Source organism: Oenanthe melanoleuca, chromosome 12, assembly GCF_029582105.1.
Source record: "Oenanthe melanoleuca isolate GR-GAL-2019-014 chromosome 12, OMel1.0, whole genome shotgun sequence".
In the NCBI taxonomy this organism is placed as follows: Eukaryota; Metazoa; Chordata; class Aves; order Passeriformes; family Muscicapidae; genus Oenanthe; species Oenanthe melanoleuca.
In genome coordinates this window covers 9,543,759-9,561,836 of record NC_079346.1, presented here as the reverse complement: position 1 = coordinate 9,561,836, position 18,078 = coordinate 9,543,759, and the positions used below count along the sequence as shown (strand labels likewise).

General features: G+C 44.2%; 2 protein-coding genes across 4 annotated transcripts in view; one reads left to right on the top strand and one right to left on the bottom strand.

The window, feature by feature from the left end:
* Positions 1 to 4,384, bottom strand: part of UROC1 (urocanate hydratase 1) — a 35,105-nt gene extending 30,721 nt beyond the window's left edge. Inside the window, exon 1 of the mRNA XM_056501373.1 lies at positions 4,079 to 4,384. Coding sequence (XP_056357348.1) covers positions 4,079 to 4,204 — 126 coding nt within the window. The 5' untranslated portion in view covers positions 4,205 to 4,384. The remainder of the gene's footprint in view (positions 1 to 4,078) is intronic.
* A 1,781-nt stretch (positions 4,385 to 6,165) lies between these two features.
* Positions 6,166 to 18,078, top strand: part of LOC130258349 (netrin-4-like) — a 45,304-nt gene continuing 33,391 nt past the window's right edge. The window contains exons 1-3 of one of the 3 annotated variants that reach the window (XM_056501636.1): positions 6,166 to 6,536; positions 7,398 to 8,029; positions 14,085 to 14,626. In XM_056501636.1, coding sequence (XP_056357611.1) covers positions 7,963 to 8,029; positions 14,085 to 14,626 — 609 coding nt within the window. In that variant the 5' untranslated portion in view covers positions 6,166 to 6,536; positions 7,398 to 7,962. Of the gene's footprint in view, positions 6,537 to 6,661; positions 6,680 to 7,105; positions 8,030 to 14,084; positions 14,627 to 18,078 lie in introns of those variants that run through there. The other 2 variants (XM_056501637.1, XM_056501635.1) reach the window with 2 other exon arrangements.

Below are 18,078 nucleotides of genomic sequence, written 5' to 3'. Positions count from 1 at the left end.
AGGAGCAAATTCAAATAGGCTGATCATTATGCTGTTGTGGGAAGGCAATATATTTCATTAAAGCACCATAAAAAAACATTTTCCTAGCCATTTAGAAGGATTGATTTACCTCTGGCACATTGTATTCTGATTTTTTTTTAATTTGATATTTGGATATTCTTCCTTTTCATAACTTCCATTGACAGAAGCTTAAGCTGCACATGATCTTTTAGTATCTCTAAAAAAGCAGATCCAGAGTCCACTGGTGTCTTAAAAATATTATTTGTGGTTATAATCCTGAGTTTCATAGGCTGTTTTTAAAAATTATCTGCTCTTAATTTTCTGAGTTACTGGTTTAATTCAAGTCTGCACAATGTAAGCAAATAAAAACTCTTCCTCTTAAATCTGCCAGGTGGATTTAACATTTGGTTCTTGTGTTTAAGCTCTAGCCACTATTAGGTTGGCTTTTTTTTTAAACTCCCTAAAACTCTTATAACAGGATTCTACTGCTATTTAATCAAGATTTAGACCTCTCAATGCTAAAATATAATCATGAGAGCCCATGTAATCCAATCAATCAGCTGTAAATTTCTTTGCTGGGGGATTCTCTTGAGAAATCAAGTGAACCAGCCTGTTTGTTAATTGGTGTTAGCTGAAGAGCCAGAAGGAAGCCTCTTCAGAGGGAATGTCATTCATTTCCATTTTCTGAAATGCATTGTCAGGACTTCCAATTTAAGGCCCTTGAGACACTCAGGCATTAAGGGTTGCAGTCTCCCTGTTCACTGAGGGAAAGGGAAGCACAAGGAGAGGAAGTGACTGGTTTGACTCTACAATTTCATTCTTAGTTCTGCCCCTTTTCCAGTGGAGATGGTGCTTCCCTCCCTCTAGTCCCCTTCTGCCTGATGACACCCAGACCCAGGGCCTTTCATGGCTCTATTCTCTAAGCAGCAAGCAGGATTGTTTCATTTATTACTCTGCTGATAAGTCTCAGTTTCAATCAGCTCAGCTGGGAAGTAAACATGGAGATTTCTTACTGGCTATTGCCATAAATGGGTTATGAGATATGAAACTTTAACCAAGTTCTTTATCATCCAGGTATCCCAAAACAGGAGCTAATATACCAACCTTCCCAAAACTAATATAAACTCATTGAAGTAGCCTCATTTCTGGATGTGCAAAGAAATGATAAAGGTCAAATGCTCCACTTCTTCTCCAGAAGGCTGAAGAACAGCTTCAGGTGCTGAATGAGTTTCCAGGCTCTGGTTTTCAGCTCTTCATCCTAAGATGTCCCCAAGCAGGAGGTCCCAGCTGCTCCCCAAGGAACAGGGAGCCAAGCAGGGCCAGCCCGGCCAGGGCAGGCTCCAGCCTTGTGCTGCCTGAGGGAGGAGAGCAGGGATGGCAGCCAGGTGCCACCAGGCAAGACCAGGCTGCCCTGCAGGGCCAGCACCAAGCTGCAAATGTGAGTCAGGACCTGCTCTGGTGATGGTGCCATGGGAAGATGGAGCACAGAGATCCCCAGGGAGGCTCAGAGGGGATGCCAGCCCACAGGTGGGAGAGCAGACCCAGGAGATCCAGAGTTCAGGAACAGCCTGAACAGAACCAAAAACATCCCCAACAGGGCTGAGACTGAAAGCCCAGCCTAAAGAGAGCCCCTAAGCCTATGGGCAGAGGGTGTGGGAGGAGGCTCAGGAGAGGCTCATCAGGGTCATCAGGGCCCATTACTGAGCTCAGTGCTGTCCCAGAAACACAGGACACTGCAATCAGGGTCCTGCTGGGTAGCAGGGGGACTGTAACATGACTTGGCCCTAAGATCCATAAGGGAATTGCTGTCTGGATAAAGCCATGCCATTTCTTCTGATCCTGAGCAGCACAGAGAAGTGCCTGCTCTTTCCAAGTTGCTCCAGCTTTATTGGAATGTCAGTGAGCACAGAGCATGCAACACCCTTGTTCTGCAAAGCACACACCACACCTAGATCCTAAAGGCAGTTTCTTTGAGGCATATTTACATTAAGATACAGATGCTGGGAAACAGAAAGCTAGGGTTTCCTGAGCTGTGGAGGGAGGGAAAGAGAGAGGATGTGGCTGTTCCAGGCCTCAGGCAAAGAATGCTGAAGGAAGAGAATTCAGGAAACTTATAATCAGAATCAGTTCTGAGATATGGCTCAATTTATCCAAGAAGATTAAAGTTGGTATGATAGGAAGAATTAGATACGTCTTCTGCAAGTCCCAAAACACACAGTTCTTTATAAACCTCACTTACAGGATTCTGTATAACCACAAAAGGAGGCCCAAGAAAATAAAACATTGGCAGTGGTAAGGTTTATTATTGTAACAAGAACTAAAACTGGAAGGCATATTAAAAGAGGGACAAATCCAGAGGAAATCAGCAGAGTATTATTAACTTCACTTCTGTCAAAGCTCCCTCTGAATATTTCAATTAGAAAGTGAACATGAAGCCATACATAAAGACAAGTCTCATAATATGCTCAGCATTACACACTGTCAACATCATATGGAAGCTTGTCTCAAGACTTATAGACAGTCAATCTTTCATCTTCATGCTTTTCTAAGCATGGAGCACCTCTTAAAAAAAGAGATTTGACCTTTTAGATATGAAACAAATACCAGCTGAGCCTCTAATTCTCCTGAGAGTTTAGGGTGGAGGACAAACCATAAAAGAAATCATAAAGAAAGCCTTAAAATCTCTAATAGTCCCATGAAATACCCAACTAGCATGACCTCTTATCACATGTAGTAGGTAAAATGGAGAGATGAGAGATGGGTGCTACATAGTCAGCTGGGAAGAGAGAATCAGTCTACTGCTCCAAACCTTAAAAGAGGCAGGAAACTTCCTATATAGAGAGTGAAGACCTTGTCATCCCATAGGTTAGGGAGCAAGGTTTGGCATCCTCTTGAGAGACATCATCTCCTCTCCTGAAACATTAACTCCTTCCTGCTATATCAGACTTCTGGGGAAAAGTGGTTTAGGAAAGGCAGGGAACAAAACAGAGATGATTGGCAATGTTCTGACATGCAGTGAAACTCACTCCCCACTCCTTTATTTTCACAGCCACCACCACAGCCCTTCTGCACATTTAGCCACCACATTTCCATGGGTCTGAGCTGTCCCAGGCACAGACAGGATGCCTCAGCCATGAATGCTCCTGACACTGAAGTAAATCCTCTTTGGATATCTCACAGCTGCTCCTCTTTCTACCCTTTGACTAGACTCTCCTCTGTTTGTGGAAGTGACTTTGAAAGAATTTGACTGCTGATGCCAATGGGGAACTCCCACGAAGGCAAGGAAGTTGTGTGCAAGTTGTTATTGGGGAAGGAACTTCTGTTCTGACCAGAATGTCTCAGTATAAGTGATGTTACATGTGATGAAGCACAGACTTCCAAACCAAGGAACCCACCTTATCCTCTCCCACACAAATTCCTAAGGAACTCCACCCATTCACCATCATTTTCTGCTGATGATTTTTTTAGTCTTGAACATGAAATAAAGCAACGATTACTTTGGTGTGTATGAAGAGTATTTAAACAAAAAGAGGCAGGAAAATAATTACGCAACCAAAGACAAATAATTAACTCCCTACAAACCCACCTAAATTGTATTCCCAGACAAATGGCTAAAATAAGTCATCTTTGGATTTTTTTTTTGCAAATATACAGATGTGTAGCTGCTACCCTGATGCTGGTCATCACCTTTGATGTTTATTGTATTGGAGGGGTTAGCTTTCACTCCCATACATATGAAATGATTTTGCAGCAGCATTCTGAATTTCAGCTCTGAGAAACAATGCTGGATTGATAGCATTGAAGTCTAATGCTTCTTGTTTAGCCATTTAAAGCAATGGAGGGTGTTGTGCAGAAAATCTCCCTCGTATCAACCTAATTATTCTGGAGGAGGAAGAAAGGAAGGGAACAGAAGAGCTCCCAGTCCTTTGCCCCATTACAGAGTGAATTATAACACCAAGGAAATACATTTGACAAAAGTTGGCTTCCCATTCAGAAAAGTATTTTGAGGCAATCAGGTTTGCTGCCCCAAGCTGCCTTTGTCTGCAAGGAGATGAGGCCCTGTGAAACCCTGTGTTACCTTTTTCTCCTGAGCAGTGAGGTTGGGGGTTCTCACGGGTGCATGGGGTATTCCTTGTCTCCGACCTTTGTTTTCAGGCAGAGGGTTTAGAGGAAGGCCACGACAGATTTCCTTCAGGCTGGTCATAGCTGCTGAGGAAACAGGAGGAGGAAAGGCAAGGCAAACTGGAGAGGTATGAGGAGAGGAAGTCCAAGGAAGGGTGGAGGAAAGCAAGGTGCTGCACGGTTCAAATGAGCCTCCACTCCAGGGTGATCTCCAAGGGGACAGACTGTCCTCTGGCTTTTGCAACTAGGGCTGCCAGGCAGAGAGGGCAGGTGGTACAGGTGACACACCTCCCCACTCTGTGCCATGCCATTGGCTCTTCCCTCCTCCCCCAAAATGAATGATTCACAGTGTGGCCGATTATTCTCTGGGTTCTTTGTCAACTGGTGCTGTGCTAAGTCACTAGAGAAAATTCAATCACTTTCCAAATAACAGGATCCCCCCCAGTGCCTGAGTGAGAGTCATGGTCTGGAGCAGGAATATTGACTGAGACATCAAGAATTGTACATTTATGTTATTATAGTTTAGGAACTGATGAAAGTTAAGGATCATTCACATCACTGTTTAGTTAAGATGGGCATTCTCTCTTTGACACTCCTTGGTATGGGCAGCTCCTCAGATCTCATCAATTCATCTTCTAGACAGCAGCAGTGGTCATCATAACAGCAACATTTCCCCTTAGGTGTTGGCTTCTCTCAGCTCACAGGCATGAATGGATTTTCATCACATTGAACTGGAAATGTACTCATTAGCACTGGAAGTGGATTTCTCGAGACAGGCAATAATTGGAAGAAATAATGAAGGCTTTCAGTCCTATGCCACTTTTATACCCTACAGTCAGCAACAACTAGAAAGTGTTGTACTGCCACCCAGGCATCACAGGTAAACGAATGCACTTAACTTTGATTTTCCACTTAATGGTGCAACATGAACTTTGCTTTCCATTCTGGCTTGTTGTGTAAATTATACAGAAGCTTCTTGAACTTTATTACATCCACTGAACTACAAGTGCCAGATTTTAAGCCTGGTGAAATTAACTGGGCAAGGCATTTCAGTTAGAAATGAGCTTAAGACCTGCAAAAGAAAAAATACAGCATTTCCCCACAAAGGCAGCAATCAACAAGCAGTGACAACAAAGCACAATTGTTAAATGACAGCCTCTCATTAATGTCAGATCTGCTTTAGCTCTAGGACATCCTGCACATCCCCAGCTCCCAGTGAAGATGCTCAAGTTGAAAGAACTCAGAGCATCCCAGGGGAGCTGAGCACACAGCAGACTCAGACCCTCTGAAGGATAATGTCACTTACAGCAGGAGAATTTTGTTTTGTAATTATACAGTATTTTAGCTGCTTTCAAATAAAAGGCAAAGACAAAAAGGAGACAGAAAAACCTCTATATTTTAAAGTTTTCTATTGAGTTTTCATATTAAAAACATGCCAAAATAAAAAAAAAAAAAAAAAAAAAAGAGAGAAAAAAGGAAGGGTAAAGTCAGAAAATTCTACCCCAAAATCTAGCCAGATAACCCTGCCTTACATAAACATTCCCACCCCAAAGGGAAATAAATCTTCCCTTATTCTTCTTTGTACAACCCACATTCTTCAAATCCCTTTAAGGTCTGATCCTGCACACACAGGGGCACGAGAATAACCTTGTCTGAATTTGCACTCCCATCAGACCTGCTTCCCCCATGACACCAACAGAAGGTAATGGCGTTGTGCTGGTGAGAAACCTGACGAAAGAACGAAAATGTGGGGAACTCCCACCCTGAATTAGGTTGTTTTAAGGGCTGGACGCTTTCACCCCCTGATTGCTGCCTGCTCTCCGTGTCCCTGGGTTTGTGCCAGCGCAGAGCCCCAGCCCGGGCAGGCAGCGGTCCCTCGCTGGTCCCTCGCTGGTCCCTCGCTGGTCCCGGGCTGTGCCTGGGCTGTGCCTGGGCTGTGCAGGGCCACCGGAGCCGGGCAGGTGTCATGAGCCGGCCGGGCGGGCAGAGGGTGCTGCAGGGACAGACACACGGACACGGACGGGCCCCGCCTGCGCCAGACACGGACACGGACACACGGACAGGGGCACACGGACAGGGACACACGGACAGAAACACACAAACACGCACAGGGGCACACGGACACGCACATGGACACACGGACAGGGACACACGCACAGGGACACACGGACACGCACATGGACACACACGCACAGGTGCACACGGGCAAGCACAGAGACATATGGACAGGGACATACGGACAGAGACACACAAACACGCACAGGGGCACACGCACAGGGACACTCGGACAGGGACACACGGACACGGACAGGGACACACGCCCGCACAGCCAGCCCGGCTGCGGGCGGACAGGATACGCCTGGCAAACAACGCTCGCATCTGAGCACAGGCAGGACCAGCCCAGCCGGGAGGAGGTGCGGAACCGACCTTAAAAATTAAATAAATAAAGGCGGGGGGGGGAAAAAAAGGCGCATATAAAGCCCAGGAAAAAGATCACATGTTTAATAATCCTCTTTGCAGCCAGACAGGACCAGAGAGGAGAACTGAGAAGTGCCCGGTCAGGACACAGAGATGTGCTAGACAGAGGTTGAAGGGGGCAGATACAAAACTCGCAGATAACTAAGCCGCCCTCGGGAGGGCAAGACCCCTGCCCCGAGCCCTGCCGTAGCAGGGGGCAGGAAGGGTTCTGCAGCCCCTCTGCCCTTCCTCGCTCCGCTCTGGGCTCCGGGCAGCGCAGCCCCATCCCGGGAGCGCAGCCCCATCCCGGGAGAGCAGCTCCATCCCGGCAGCGCAGTTCCATCCCCATCCCGGGAGCGCAGCTCCATCCCGGGACCGCAGCCCCATCCCCATCCCGGGAGGGCAGCTCCATCCCGGCAGAGCAGCCCCTTCCCGGGAGCGCAGTTCCATCGCCATCCCCATCCCCATCCCGGGAGCGCAGCTCCATCCCGGGAGCGCAGCCCCATCCCCATCCCGGGAGCGCAGCCCTGCCACTGCCGCTGCCGCAGCCGCTCCGGCCCCCAGACCGGGCATTGCCCGGCTCCGGCCCCCAGAGCTGCCGCTCCGCTTGTTTTCCACTCCCCTGGCGCTCGCTGTGTGAAGCAAATCCCCTGGAGGTGGGGGAGAAGCGACTTCCGCGACAGCGGAGGGAGGAGGGAAATAAAATAAAATAAAACAAACCAAAATAAAATAGAGAGAAGAGCCAAGAAAGCACTTGCTTCTCATCATCTCTCAGGGACCAAAGCCAACTCTTTTCTTCTTATGACCCCATGCTGCAGGGAGCAAAGGGAGAGAAGGTACCGGGGGCACCTCCTAACAAAGCGGGCTCAGGCTGCCCGGACCCCCGCGCACCCCCGGCAGCAGCAGGGAAGGCTGCCAGGGCCAACCGGGCACGGCCGAGCCGGAGCTCCATCCACCAGAAGCGAGCAGCAGAAATGAAAGTTTCGAAATAGCATCCGAAGAAGCGCCAAGGAGCGGACCGAGCGGAGCTGCTCGCACCGGCGCCCGATGGTGCATCCGAGCGGCTGCGCCAGAGATGTGACCGGCCCCTGCCCGCTGCATGGAGAGGGGTGAAGGCGCACAGACCCCTCGCTATTTATTTATTTATTGGAAGCAATGTATGGCTGACACCCAGAAGGAATCTGAGCCCTGAAAAAAAAACAAACTAAACCACCTCTGGACCCAAACGAGAACAAGAAGAATGAGACAGCAGCCTTGACCCCTACACTGAGGGGAAGGTGAGCAGAAAGAAAGAAAACACAGAAAAGCCATGCAAGCACTAAACCTGTAGGTTACTGCAGGTCTTTTTTTGCTTCACTGAGGACAAATATTTTACTGACAGCCATGCAGCATAAAGGCATCATGCTGATTGTGTTCTTGGAATATTTTATTTCTGGACGTGGGGAAGCAGGTAAGCAAAATAAATCAATATTGCCATTCTGCAACAATTTATGCTAACTTTAGCAAGGGGAAAGGGGATAGTAATCAGGTCTGTTTGTGGAAAATAAATTGTGTCAACATCTTTATTTTAAATTGATTTTTACAAGGAATCTGTGTTAGTCAATATATATACAAATCCTTCTTACTCCCTGCAATACCCAGCTTTATAGTTCAGTCTCCTTCCAAAGACTTATCATAGGATGTACAGGTTCTTACACCCTTAAAAGAAAGGAGTGTGTCATTTTTGAAAACAAAAGAAAAGTAAGAGAGAAAGAAAGTGATAGATGGAGTGAGATATGCTGGATGTTTGTTTTGAGGATGGAACACTGCCTTCCTAGGCAGGATGAGAGTGAAATGACAACATCCTTGGAAAGCATCAGTGTAGGAATCTGAATTATTCTCTTAACTTAATATTGCATCATTAAAAATCAGAGACAGTGTTTAGGAAATCTTAACTGAATAGTTAATATGTGGAGGACAGGACTAAATTATCACTAGAGAAAAATGGATTAAAACAGAGAAGCTGATTAGTTGTGTGTATACATGTGAGTGTACAAAAAACATATATAGGAATGATACAGCTGTAATAGTATTTTCTTGGGGTTCTAAAAGTAGCTGGATTATGATGAAGACAAATTCCTTAAAGGAAAGGAAGCAAAGCATTGGATTTTTGTCCTTTTTGCTGTGGTTTAATACATCTTTAAGTTCAAAAATTACTAATTACAAGAATCAGGTCAGAAAAAACAAAAATAATTATTGATGAAAAAACTATTAATCCTTGGTGAATTTTCCTTTGAGATACTGTCTTGGAATCTCTCTTCCTGTACAGGAAAGCATTTCAATGGTTTAAATTTCACCTGTGTGCTCAGAGTATTAGGAAAGGAACAACACTCTTCTTGCAGTGATTTGAAAGCAAGGGCTTTGACAGTGATTTGATAGCTGAAGGGCTCAGCTCTCCTGCAAGTTCCAGTGAAGGCAGAGCAGATCAAGTGGATTCAGCCCAGATTATTCCCTAGCTAGAACCCCTCTGATAGCAGAGGCTGGATTCCCATAACCACAAGAGTTATTTTCTTAAAAACTGAAAACAGCTTGTAAATTTACCATCCTGTTGTATTACCCAACAACTCACTTGGGAAAGGCTGCCACAGTGTGACAGGGAATGAACTCTCCTAGGATGTTATTCTGGACATTCTCTGGTGCCCAGGCTAGGATGTAGGCTCCCTATAGGATACATATGTCCACATGCAGCACAGAAAGGCTGCAGAGATCTCTTGTGAAGTTGCTGACTTTTTGCAGAAGGCAGCCTGTTACAAACCAGCCTAAATCTGCTCTGCATCCAGTTCACTAGGAGAAAATGAATCTTCAAGGAAACACAGCTCCCAGCTGGCTGCTTGGGAAGTGACTTGGCAGGGAGGGAGTGTGTTCTGTTTGGAGCTAAACTCATTCAAAATAATAGTGTAGGACATAGTGAACAGCAGCAAAATAATTGGATTTTGAAGGTGATACTGCTAAGGATTCAATTTAAGTCCTTTAAATTAATATTTGGAGTATGAATAAAAGGTTTATCAAACTATCAGCCTATGAAAGCACAAGGGTTGCCTGTTAAGTTTTGATTCTTTATTTAGAGCTGAGACACATACAGAGAAGTATGTTTTTGGCATCCTTCATTAGGCTATGGGGAGTACAAAGCACATAATATTTGTGGGGAGTCCAATATTAGTCTTCTGCCACCTCTGTGCAGACAAGACAGTCTGTGTTGTCAAGATTGACTCCTTAGACCTCTAAACAAAATGGGAAAAAAAGTACCCAAACAAAATCCAAACAAACACCTTAACTTATTAGGCTGGAGCAGCCAGCTTGGGTTTATACTGTAAGATGTGACACTTGGACAATCCTTTCCCTTGTCTTATGCAGGTGGAGGGCATTATTCCCCTCAAATCAACTCTGCAGTGATCTGAAAAGTCCTGCATAAGGGACACTTGGTGGAGCTGACAGCAGCTTGGGCTCTTGCTCCAGCCCCAGCCCTCCCCAGGTGGGCAGTGCCCTGGGGAGCAGCACCTGGGCCAGCTCTCATCCCACTGGGAGCCCTGACAAAGTGGGATGTGGTCAAAAACAGCCACTTCTACCATCAAGCTTCTATCAGATCCAGGACACGGTGACTAGCAGGGCTTGGTTTCATCTGGTCTGAGGTTATTCTGCTCATCTGCCATGAAGCTGCAGGGTTGAGCCCAGTGCTGCTGCAGGAAGGTGTGGACAGCCAGGCTGGGCACGATGGATCCCCTGGGATCTCCTTCTCTCCATGCCTCAGGTCATGGAGGCAGCTTGGTTTCACAGCACATCCTGGATTTCACCTCTGAGGTATTTTGACAGCAGGTTCATTAGCTCCAGTTATCAGAACTATTTCAGTGCAGAAATACACCAAGCTCCTCATAAGGGGATGAAGTTCAGCCAAACTTAGCACATGTTGGCCCCAGACAAACCAAAGAGCTGTACAGCTGTTGAAACCAGTGTTAAAGGGTAAAATTCTAGGTCTTACTAAGAAAAACTTGAGCAACTCAAGTCCCCAGGGTGGTTAGATTTAGAATAACATTTATATGGTCTTAGTTATTAAGAAAAAAGTTGAAAAAGTGAAATCCAAGTTGGACATACATGCTGAAATTGCTGCATTAAACACACACAGAAGATGGCCAAAGGTTTTGCTCTTTCTGATATATGTGACATCTACTGTCCTGACTCACTGCAGGAGATTTAAACACACAAAATCATAAATCCACATATGCAAAAGAAATAAAAAATCTAATTCAAATCACTCAGAAAATATTAGGCATCTTTTCAGTCATATCAGCAGGCCTTGGATGAGTTGCCATATGACCTTTCTTCTTGAGGGAGAAAAAAAATGAAGACAAAAATAATAGAACCTGTTTTTAGTTAATGTCTACAACATTTTAGTGCATTACAAGATATTGAAGTAAGAGGCCTCAGTTTGAAATGGTGTCCCAGGAATATCAATAGTATGACCTCCCTTGAACTGTGTGATTCCCTGATCATCAGATAACACCATCATTGTCACACGTGCTGGGCATGTGCCTTTGACCTGCCACACTGTGGCACAGCTCTGAGGGAGCAGAAAACAAACAAATAAATTAATCATACCATTTATGGAGCCAAGCCACCCTCCATGGAGTGAAAGCTAATCAGCCTCATAATAACATGCAGTGCCCATGCACTGTTTAATTCTCTATGAATTATTCAGTGAGTCCTCCTGGCAGTTGGGGTGAGTTGTGTTTGCCTGGCTGCTGCTCCTCTCCTCAGCAGTCTCCCCTTGCTGCCCAGACTCAATATTTCGTGTTGTTTCCACAAAACCAGTGAGTGGTGGACAGGCTGCACTATCCTTGTGGCCAAGCAATGTTCTGCCAATTGATTTCTTTAAATACAAAGCTTTTAATCGACTGCAGATTTTGTTTTCCAATCTCTCTCCTTCTCTCGAACTCCCTTCTGCTAATTTGCACTTTGTTTTTCTCCCATTTTCCTAATGACACAGCATTTCAGACAGGAACTGTTTATTGATGTTGCTGCATTAGCAGGCAGAGCAGATAAACTTTCTTGTAACTGCAGCTCAGGAGAAAAAAAAAAATCATCTTTCTTGTTTTCTTTTCAAGGCTCAGAAAAAAACAGCTAAAAATTCAATACAAAACTAATAGCCCATTTATGGAAAATACAAAAAGCAGCCATTCCCTTTAGAAAATGTTTCCTTTTCTGCTTTCTTATGTCCTTGGCTGCAAAGCTCCCCCTTATGCAACTTCCTTAATTTAGAACTCCAGCATCCCATTTCTTCTATGAAAGCTTTAGTGGTGTAATCCATCACTAGAGATGGACTTTCTTTTAATTACATGGTATATTTATATAATCATCCATAATCCAATAACATTTTGTAACATGGATCCATTCTTAATCAAAACTAAGTAACCTGACTCTTAGTCAGAGCTAATGCTTGTTCAAAGCTCAGTTGTAAGACCAGTCCCACTAACATTCTCTGGAGGCAAAGATGACATCTTTGTGCAGCACTGAGCAAAATCAGTTAATACTGATCCTACTTTACACACAGAAATTGCCTTCCTCATTTCCAGCAGTTTTTGTCAAGCAGTTTGGACATGAACCTAGATGACACTTGTGAAGACATTCTTGAGATGTGCACATGTAGCTCATTACATCTTCACTTACATCTGGTGGTGCTGACAATCACCTGCTCAGCTGAAGGTGAGGAGCACAAAACAGAACCAACAGAGCCAAAAATCCCCATCTTCATCCCTGTCCAGATGGGTCTGCAGCTCCTGGTGTCTGAGCTGGCACAGGGAGAGGTGGTGGGACTGGGGAGGGGCACTGCCACTCCTTGGGTGTGAGGACTCTCAGGTGCCCTTGTAGTCCAGGCACTGCTGCCCCCTGAGCTCTGCCAGCCTCCTGGGACTGACTGCACTGCAGTGCTAAAACAAAATCATTGCCACCAAAACACCAAATTACCTTGAAGGTGGCTTCCATCTGTTTCTAAAGCAGGCAAGAGCATTTGTGGATGATCTCTTTCCTTGCTACCTGAAGTTTTAGATTACCTTACACTGTGTGTAGGCTGAAATGGCACAAACCATTAGCCAATGGGGTTCAGTGGACATGCAATAACTATTTTGCATCCTAACCCTGGAATGCAAAATGCATGAGGTGTTCTCCAAAACAGTGCTCATGTCTGAACTTTCTTTCCTGGTCTGTGCAGAGACGTCACTGAGGAACTAAGGACAGAATCAACTCAGAAGCAAAACTGTGCAAGCTGTGCATTTTTTCACTTTAAACTTTCCTTTTGGAAAGAGGAATGTCCATTTCATTCAACAACATTTACAACCTGAGTACTTTATAAGGCTGATTTGGAGACCCCTGTCTTTGACCTAACTTGATTTTTAAACTAATTTTACCTAAAGAAAGCCTGGATATAAATGGAGTAGGGATTTTAAAATTTGACCTAGAATGTTGACCTTATAGCTGACCTTTGAACTGCCCCTAGATTACCCAGGGTTTATGGTCATCCTATGTTTCATTGGAAGGATCATTTCCTGTAGGACCTAAACCCACTCATCTGACTTGTGACCTCTTGGGTTAGATTTATGACCTTGCAAGCTCAGTCTGTAACTCCTTCTAGAGTGTTAAGTTGCAAAGAGAACATTGTATGCCATTAGAAATGCAGTTTTCTCCAGCACAGTAATAACGTTTTGGAATTACCTTTAATTCCAGCTCACAAGACACTACAAATTTTCAAACAACATTAAGACTTTGTAGTTATCCCTACCTTTTCTTAATTTATAAATAAATACATTAACTGAAGATACCAAAAATTTGTCAGTGTTTGCAAACTTGGCAAATAGAATGTAATCACTTACCTCCATGTCAAGGTATATAAACAAAAGAGAGACTTGATTTTCAGCTTTGTTGCAAATTGATAACTCCACCTGATCCTATTAGAAGCAGTAGAAAATCAAGACTCAGCTACAGAAATACAGGTTTTCTTTATGTGTTTATAATTTGTGTAATTAGTGTCCATAATTAGTGTCCATAACCTGTTAAGCAGCAACCATCTCTTTATGCATCAGCAGTGTGCAGTTTGACTTTGCTCTCTGATTACCATGAAAATAAAGGCATTGAATGGATTCACTCCTTCAGTTTGAGCTTACTAGAGTGAAAGTAAAAACCACAAGATTTCTCTGGTTAACCATAATATTCAATAGACTGGCATGATTGCATTTGCAATGGAAATCAAATAAGCACCATGAGCATGAGATTTTCTAGAGATCCGTTTCAGAGCTAGCACCAAACACAAGGATTAGATTTACTGAGACACGCTCCCAAAACCCTGTGTGAAAAGATGAAGGTGTCCTCGTCAATGTCAGTGCCCAGATGAGGACTGCAATCATTTGTGTTGTCACCTGGGTTGTAGTGAGAACTACTTTAGAAACTGTACTTGCTGTGTTTCCCTTCCCTGTCCTCAGATCCCAGCAGACCACGAGCCCTGCGCTGCAGCGGCCGCGCCTGCAACCCTCCAGTGGGAAACCTGGCCACGGGAAGGACACCAGTGACCAGCAGCACGTGTGGCCAGAACAGCACAGAGCTCTACTGCTTCTTCCCAGAGCAGAGGCTGCTCCTCCACGGCTCCCCTGGCTGCGGGCAGCCCCGCTGCGCCAAGTGCAACAGCAACCAGCCCGACAACTCCCACCTCCCTGCTGCCATGACTGACGATGTCTTTGCAAACCCCATCTCCTGGTGGCAGTCTGCCCAAGGGGTGCACAGAGAGGAAATCCGACTGGACTTGGAGACAGAGTTCTACCTGACCCACGTCATCGCCGTGTTCAAGTCGCCCCGCCCGGCTGCCATGGTGCTGGAGAGATCCCAGGATTATGGGCAGACCTGGAGGCCCTACAAGTATTTCTCTGTCAACTGTACAGCTACTTTTGGGCTCCAGGATGATCTCGTTGAGGAAGGCTCCATGTGCACCTCCAGGTATTCGGATGCAGTGCCCTGCACCAGAGGAGAGGTAAGCAATAATTGAGGTTTAGATTGTTTAATGTCAAACAGCTCAAGACTGCCAGAAAATCAGGGTTTATCTCAAAGAGATACTGTGCATGTAAATTAAGAAAAGTATCTCATCCCTGAAGGCTTTGTAATAAGCACATAAAGGGGAAGAAGAAGAGAAATTATACATCAATGGTAGAAATTCTTTAGCAAATTTCTTCTATGGGAGCTCACAGGATAATATGAATATTACCTAATTTTACACTGCAGATGCCCAAAACTGAACTAGAATTCTAGCAGTAGATGTAGGGAAACACACTTCTATCCAAACCATTATCACTTTAGGATGACATGAACTGCATGATCTTTATTTTTCTTCACCATATAAAAAGTCTTAGACGATTGGCTGACTTTTAAATACATCATTCCTCCAAGTTCAGTGTTTTCTTGCTTTCACTTTTCTTCCTGGTGGTGACTATGGGTGATTGTACCAAGCCATAGGCTTCAGAAATGAAACAGCTTGGAAGCAGAAGTGGGAGTGAGCAGCCAGGATTCACTATTCAGTGGTGGGGAAACCCTCCCTTGGTATGATATTCTGATTTGGTTTTAAACATATGCAAAAGAGTGTTTTCAAAATAAATACACAGCTGTTCTGATCAATTCCTCTGACAAGAACATTAACTGATTAGACTATTTTCATTCATCAATCTTCAAACAGTTCAGATGGGAAAGACTATAAACATAATTGGCATCATTTTACAGATAAGACAAGGTCACAAAGAAAGATTATAAAATATTCCTGTAATTACAACAGAGGCTTGAATCTTTTCATGTCCATTTACTTCCTTCTCTCTTCTTCAGAGAAGTCACAATCCATTTGGTTTTGATGTCTGGAAGTGGTCAGCAGATTCAGAGAAACACATATCTGCAAATTAAGCTAAGGTGTGAGGTGAATGGTCCAGACAGGCCTCAGAAAACCCAGTGTTTCAGCAGTGCACTTCAAAATGCATGAGAAGAAATAAAGGTACTGTACCTGAGGCAGGGCAGAGCAGCAGGGAGAGATTGAATTCATCTGTGTGTAACAGGCTAAGAAACATCTCTGCACGTGATAAACCTGGAACAGATCATCTGACTACCAGACTTATTTCTGGAGTAGTCATTCTGCTGGTCAGTTACCATGATTCATTTCATGTCCAAGTCAAACACTTCCAAATGTCTTCTGTAGGGAGGCTACAATTTGCCACGTCAAGAATCTCAGCAAGTAATATATTTTCCCATTCTTGTGTGCCTTCCAATCAAAAATCTGGAAGTACTTTGCAAGACCCAGTTAATGATCTTCAGCACACATACAAGAGTTCTGCTGCCATTTCACAGATGAGAAAAGAGCAGCACAGGAAGGTGAAGTGTTTTGTGGTAAGAGAGGACAATTCCAGTTGAGTGAGGGACAGAACACAGGGTCTGAAGGAAATGCCTTGGCCTTAAATACAAAATTACCCTTTCCTCTCTAGTACAGTATCCCCTGCACTATGTTGGCTTTTGTGCTTACTTAACCTTGGGGAATATCATTAAGACCATGTGCTGCTTCTACAGCAAATCTGAGAAGAGGATGGCAGGAAATCAAATAGTAAAACATTCATCCAACACAAGCCTTTGTGATTACAAGAGTCAAAGTGATTCTGTCATTTTGGGCAGTCATTTCAAACTGAAATGAGTATGTGTGTGCTTAATCAATCTATGGCATGGTAGCAGATGTCAGAAAACAAAAGTAATAATAAGAAAAGTCCTGTATTTACAGGTTACCCTTGCAGATCCCAGATACTTTCATGAACATGAATTGAATAGGTGCAGAGGTCACTTCCTCCATGGGACAAGTGCTGAAGCTTTAAAGCAGCACTCAGGAATCCGTATGGCAACTTAACAGAGGACAAGACAAATACTATTTCACAGCACATTGACCCAAAAGGATTGTGAGGCTCTGGACAGACTTTTCAGAGGCCTCTTAATCAATCCATGAAATGTCCCCATGGCAAGGGTGCAGAAGTTTTCAGGTCAGCAGGATGACACAGCAGATTCTTTTGTGAGCTGAAATAAAGGAAGGCAGAGTGCAGCTATTTGAGGTGATACCTGATCAGATTTGCCTGAGTGTCACTGCCACTGTTACTACAGGTCTCACCTCAGAGCTGCAATTTTACCCCTTGTTTTGAGGATGTCACAAATGTCACCAGGGCATCCCTTCCAGCACTGACTCAAGTGACTTTGAAGGCAGCTGGCTGAATCCCCACCAGTATTTTCTTCAGTGTTCTCTGCTTCTTTTTCACCTCCACTCTGACCTACCCAGTTACTGATTCTGGCTAAGCCTTGGATTGCTGAGGGGCTCACATCACAAGCTGACAGCACGTCTGAAAGGATCAAAACTGTTCCAACTTAAGTGCTAATTAATGCTCTGACACAAATGCCAGTTTTCTTAACTGTGGGGTTTGAAGTTATTTTCACCACATGAGACTCAGGTTATTCTTGGGTCCTATTCATTCTGAGAAGAGACACAAATTCCTTTTTTTAACAGGGCACAAAAGGAATTAATTAAATAAATAAATAAATAAATAAATAAGGAGATGGCCTAGTAACAACAGTCAGGTTTAAAACCCATGCTGGGACACATCATGAAACAAGATTTCAGGTCAACTGGCTTCCAGAACTGAGAATGTAGACATGAAAGGAGGTGATAGAGCTGCAGTAACCTACACATATCTGTACACTGAGATGCATCTCAGTCAGCACATTCAGGCCACCAAGACCACTGAAAGAGCCTCTTCTTAAAGCAAGGTAAAAAATTTGTCAGAAGAGAAAATTTTAGGAGACTAGAATGGAGTAAAAGGATGAGTGACGTGACAATGTCACAGCAGAACATAATGTTAAATTAAGGCATATCCCTTGCCCCTTATTTTCCACCTATGACAGGGTGATATATCTCTGATCCATCTCAGATAAGATGCATCTGAGATAGAAGGCATTGGGAAACATTACTTCTAATTTTTTTTTTTACTCAAGCAATCCCTTACTCCAGTTCAGATCCAGAGTACTTTAGTAGATAGAATCTATCTATCTGAAATTCTAGGATCCTCATCATTAGTTCATGAACTAAAACCAGCACCACATTTTAAGTTCTGTACATCATCTGTAAGTGCATCTACAGGGAATGCTGGCACTGAGTCTTATGAATCAATTGAGACCTTTTTTACCCACTTGTGCATCCATCTGTTCTTCTAACTTAAAAACACTGCACTGTGTAGTCATGGAGCCTAAAATGAGCCTTCAGGTCAGCTAACATAAATTGTTTGTCTGGCCCAAACAAAAGGAGAAATTACCACAGCATTGCATCAGACATCAATGTGAGCTGCAGTTCAAACATCATGTGGGGAAAAAGGGACTGGGATGTTTGAACCTGCATCCTGACAGCACGTGCACTCAAGGATC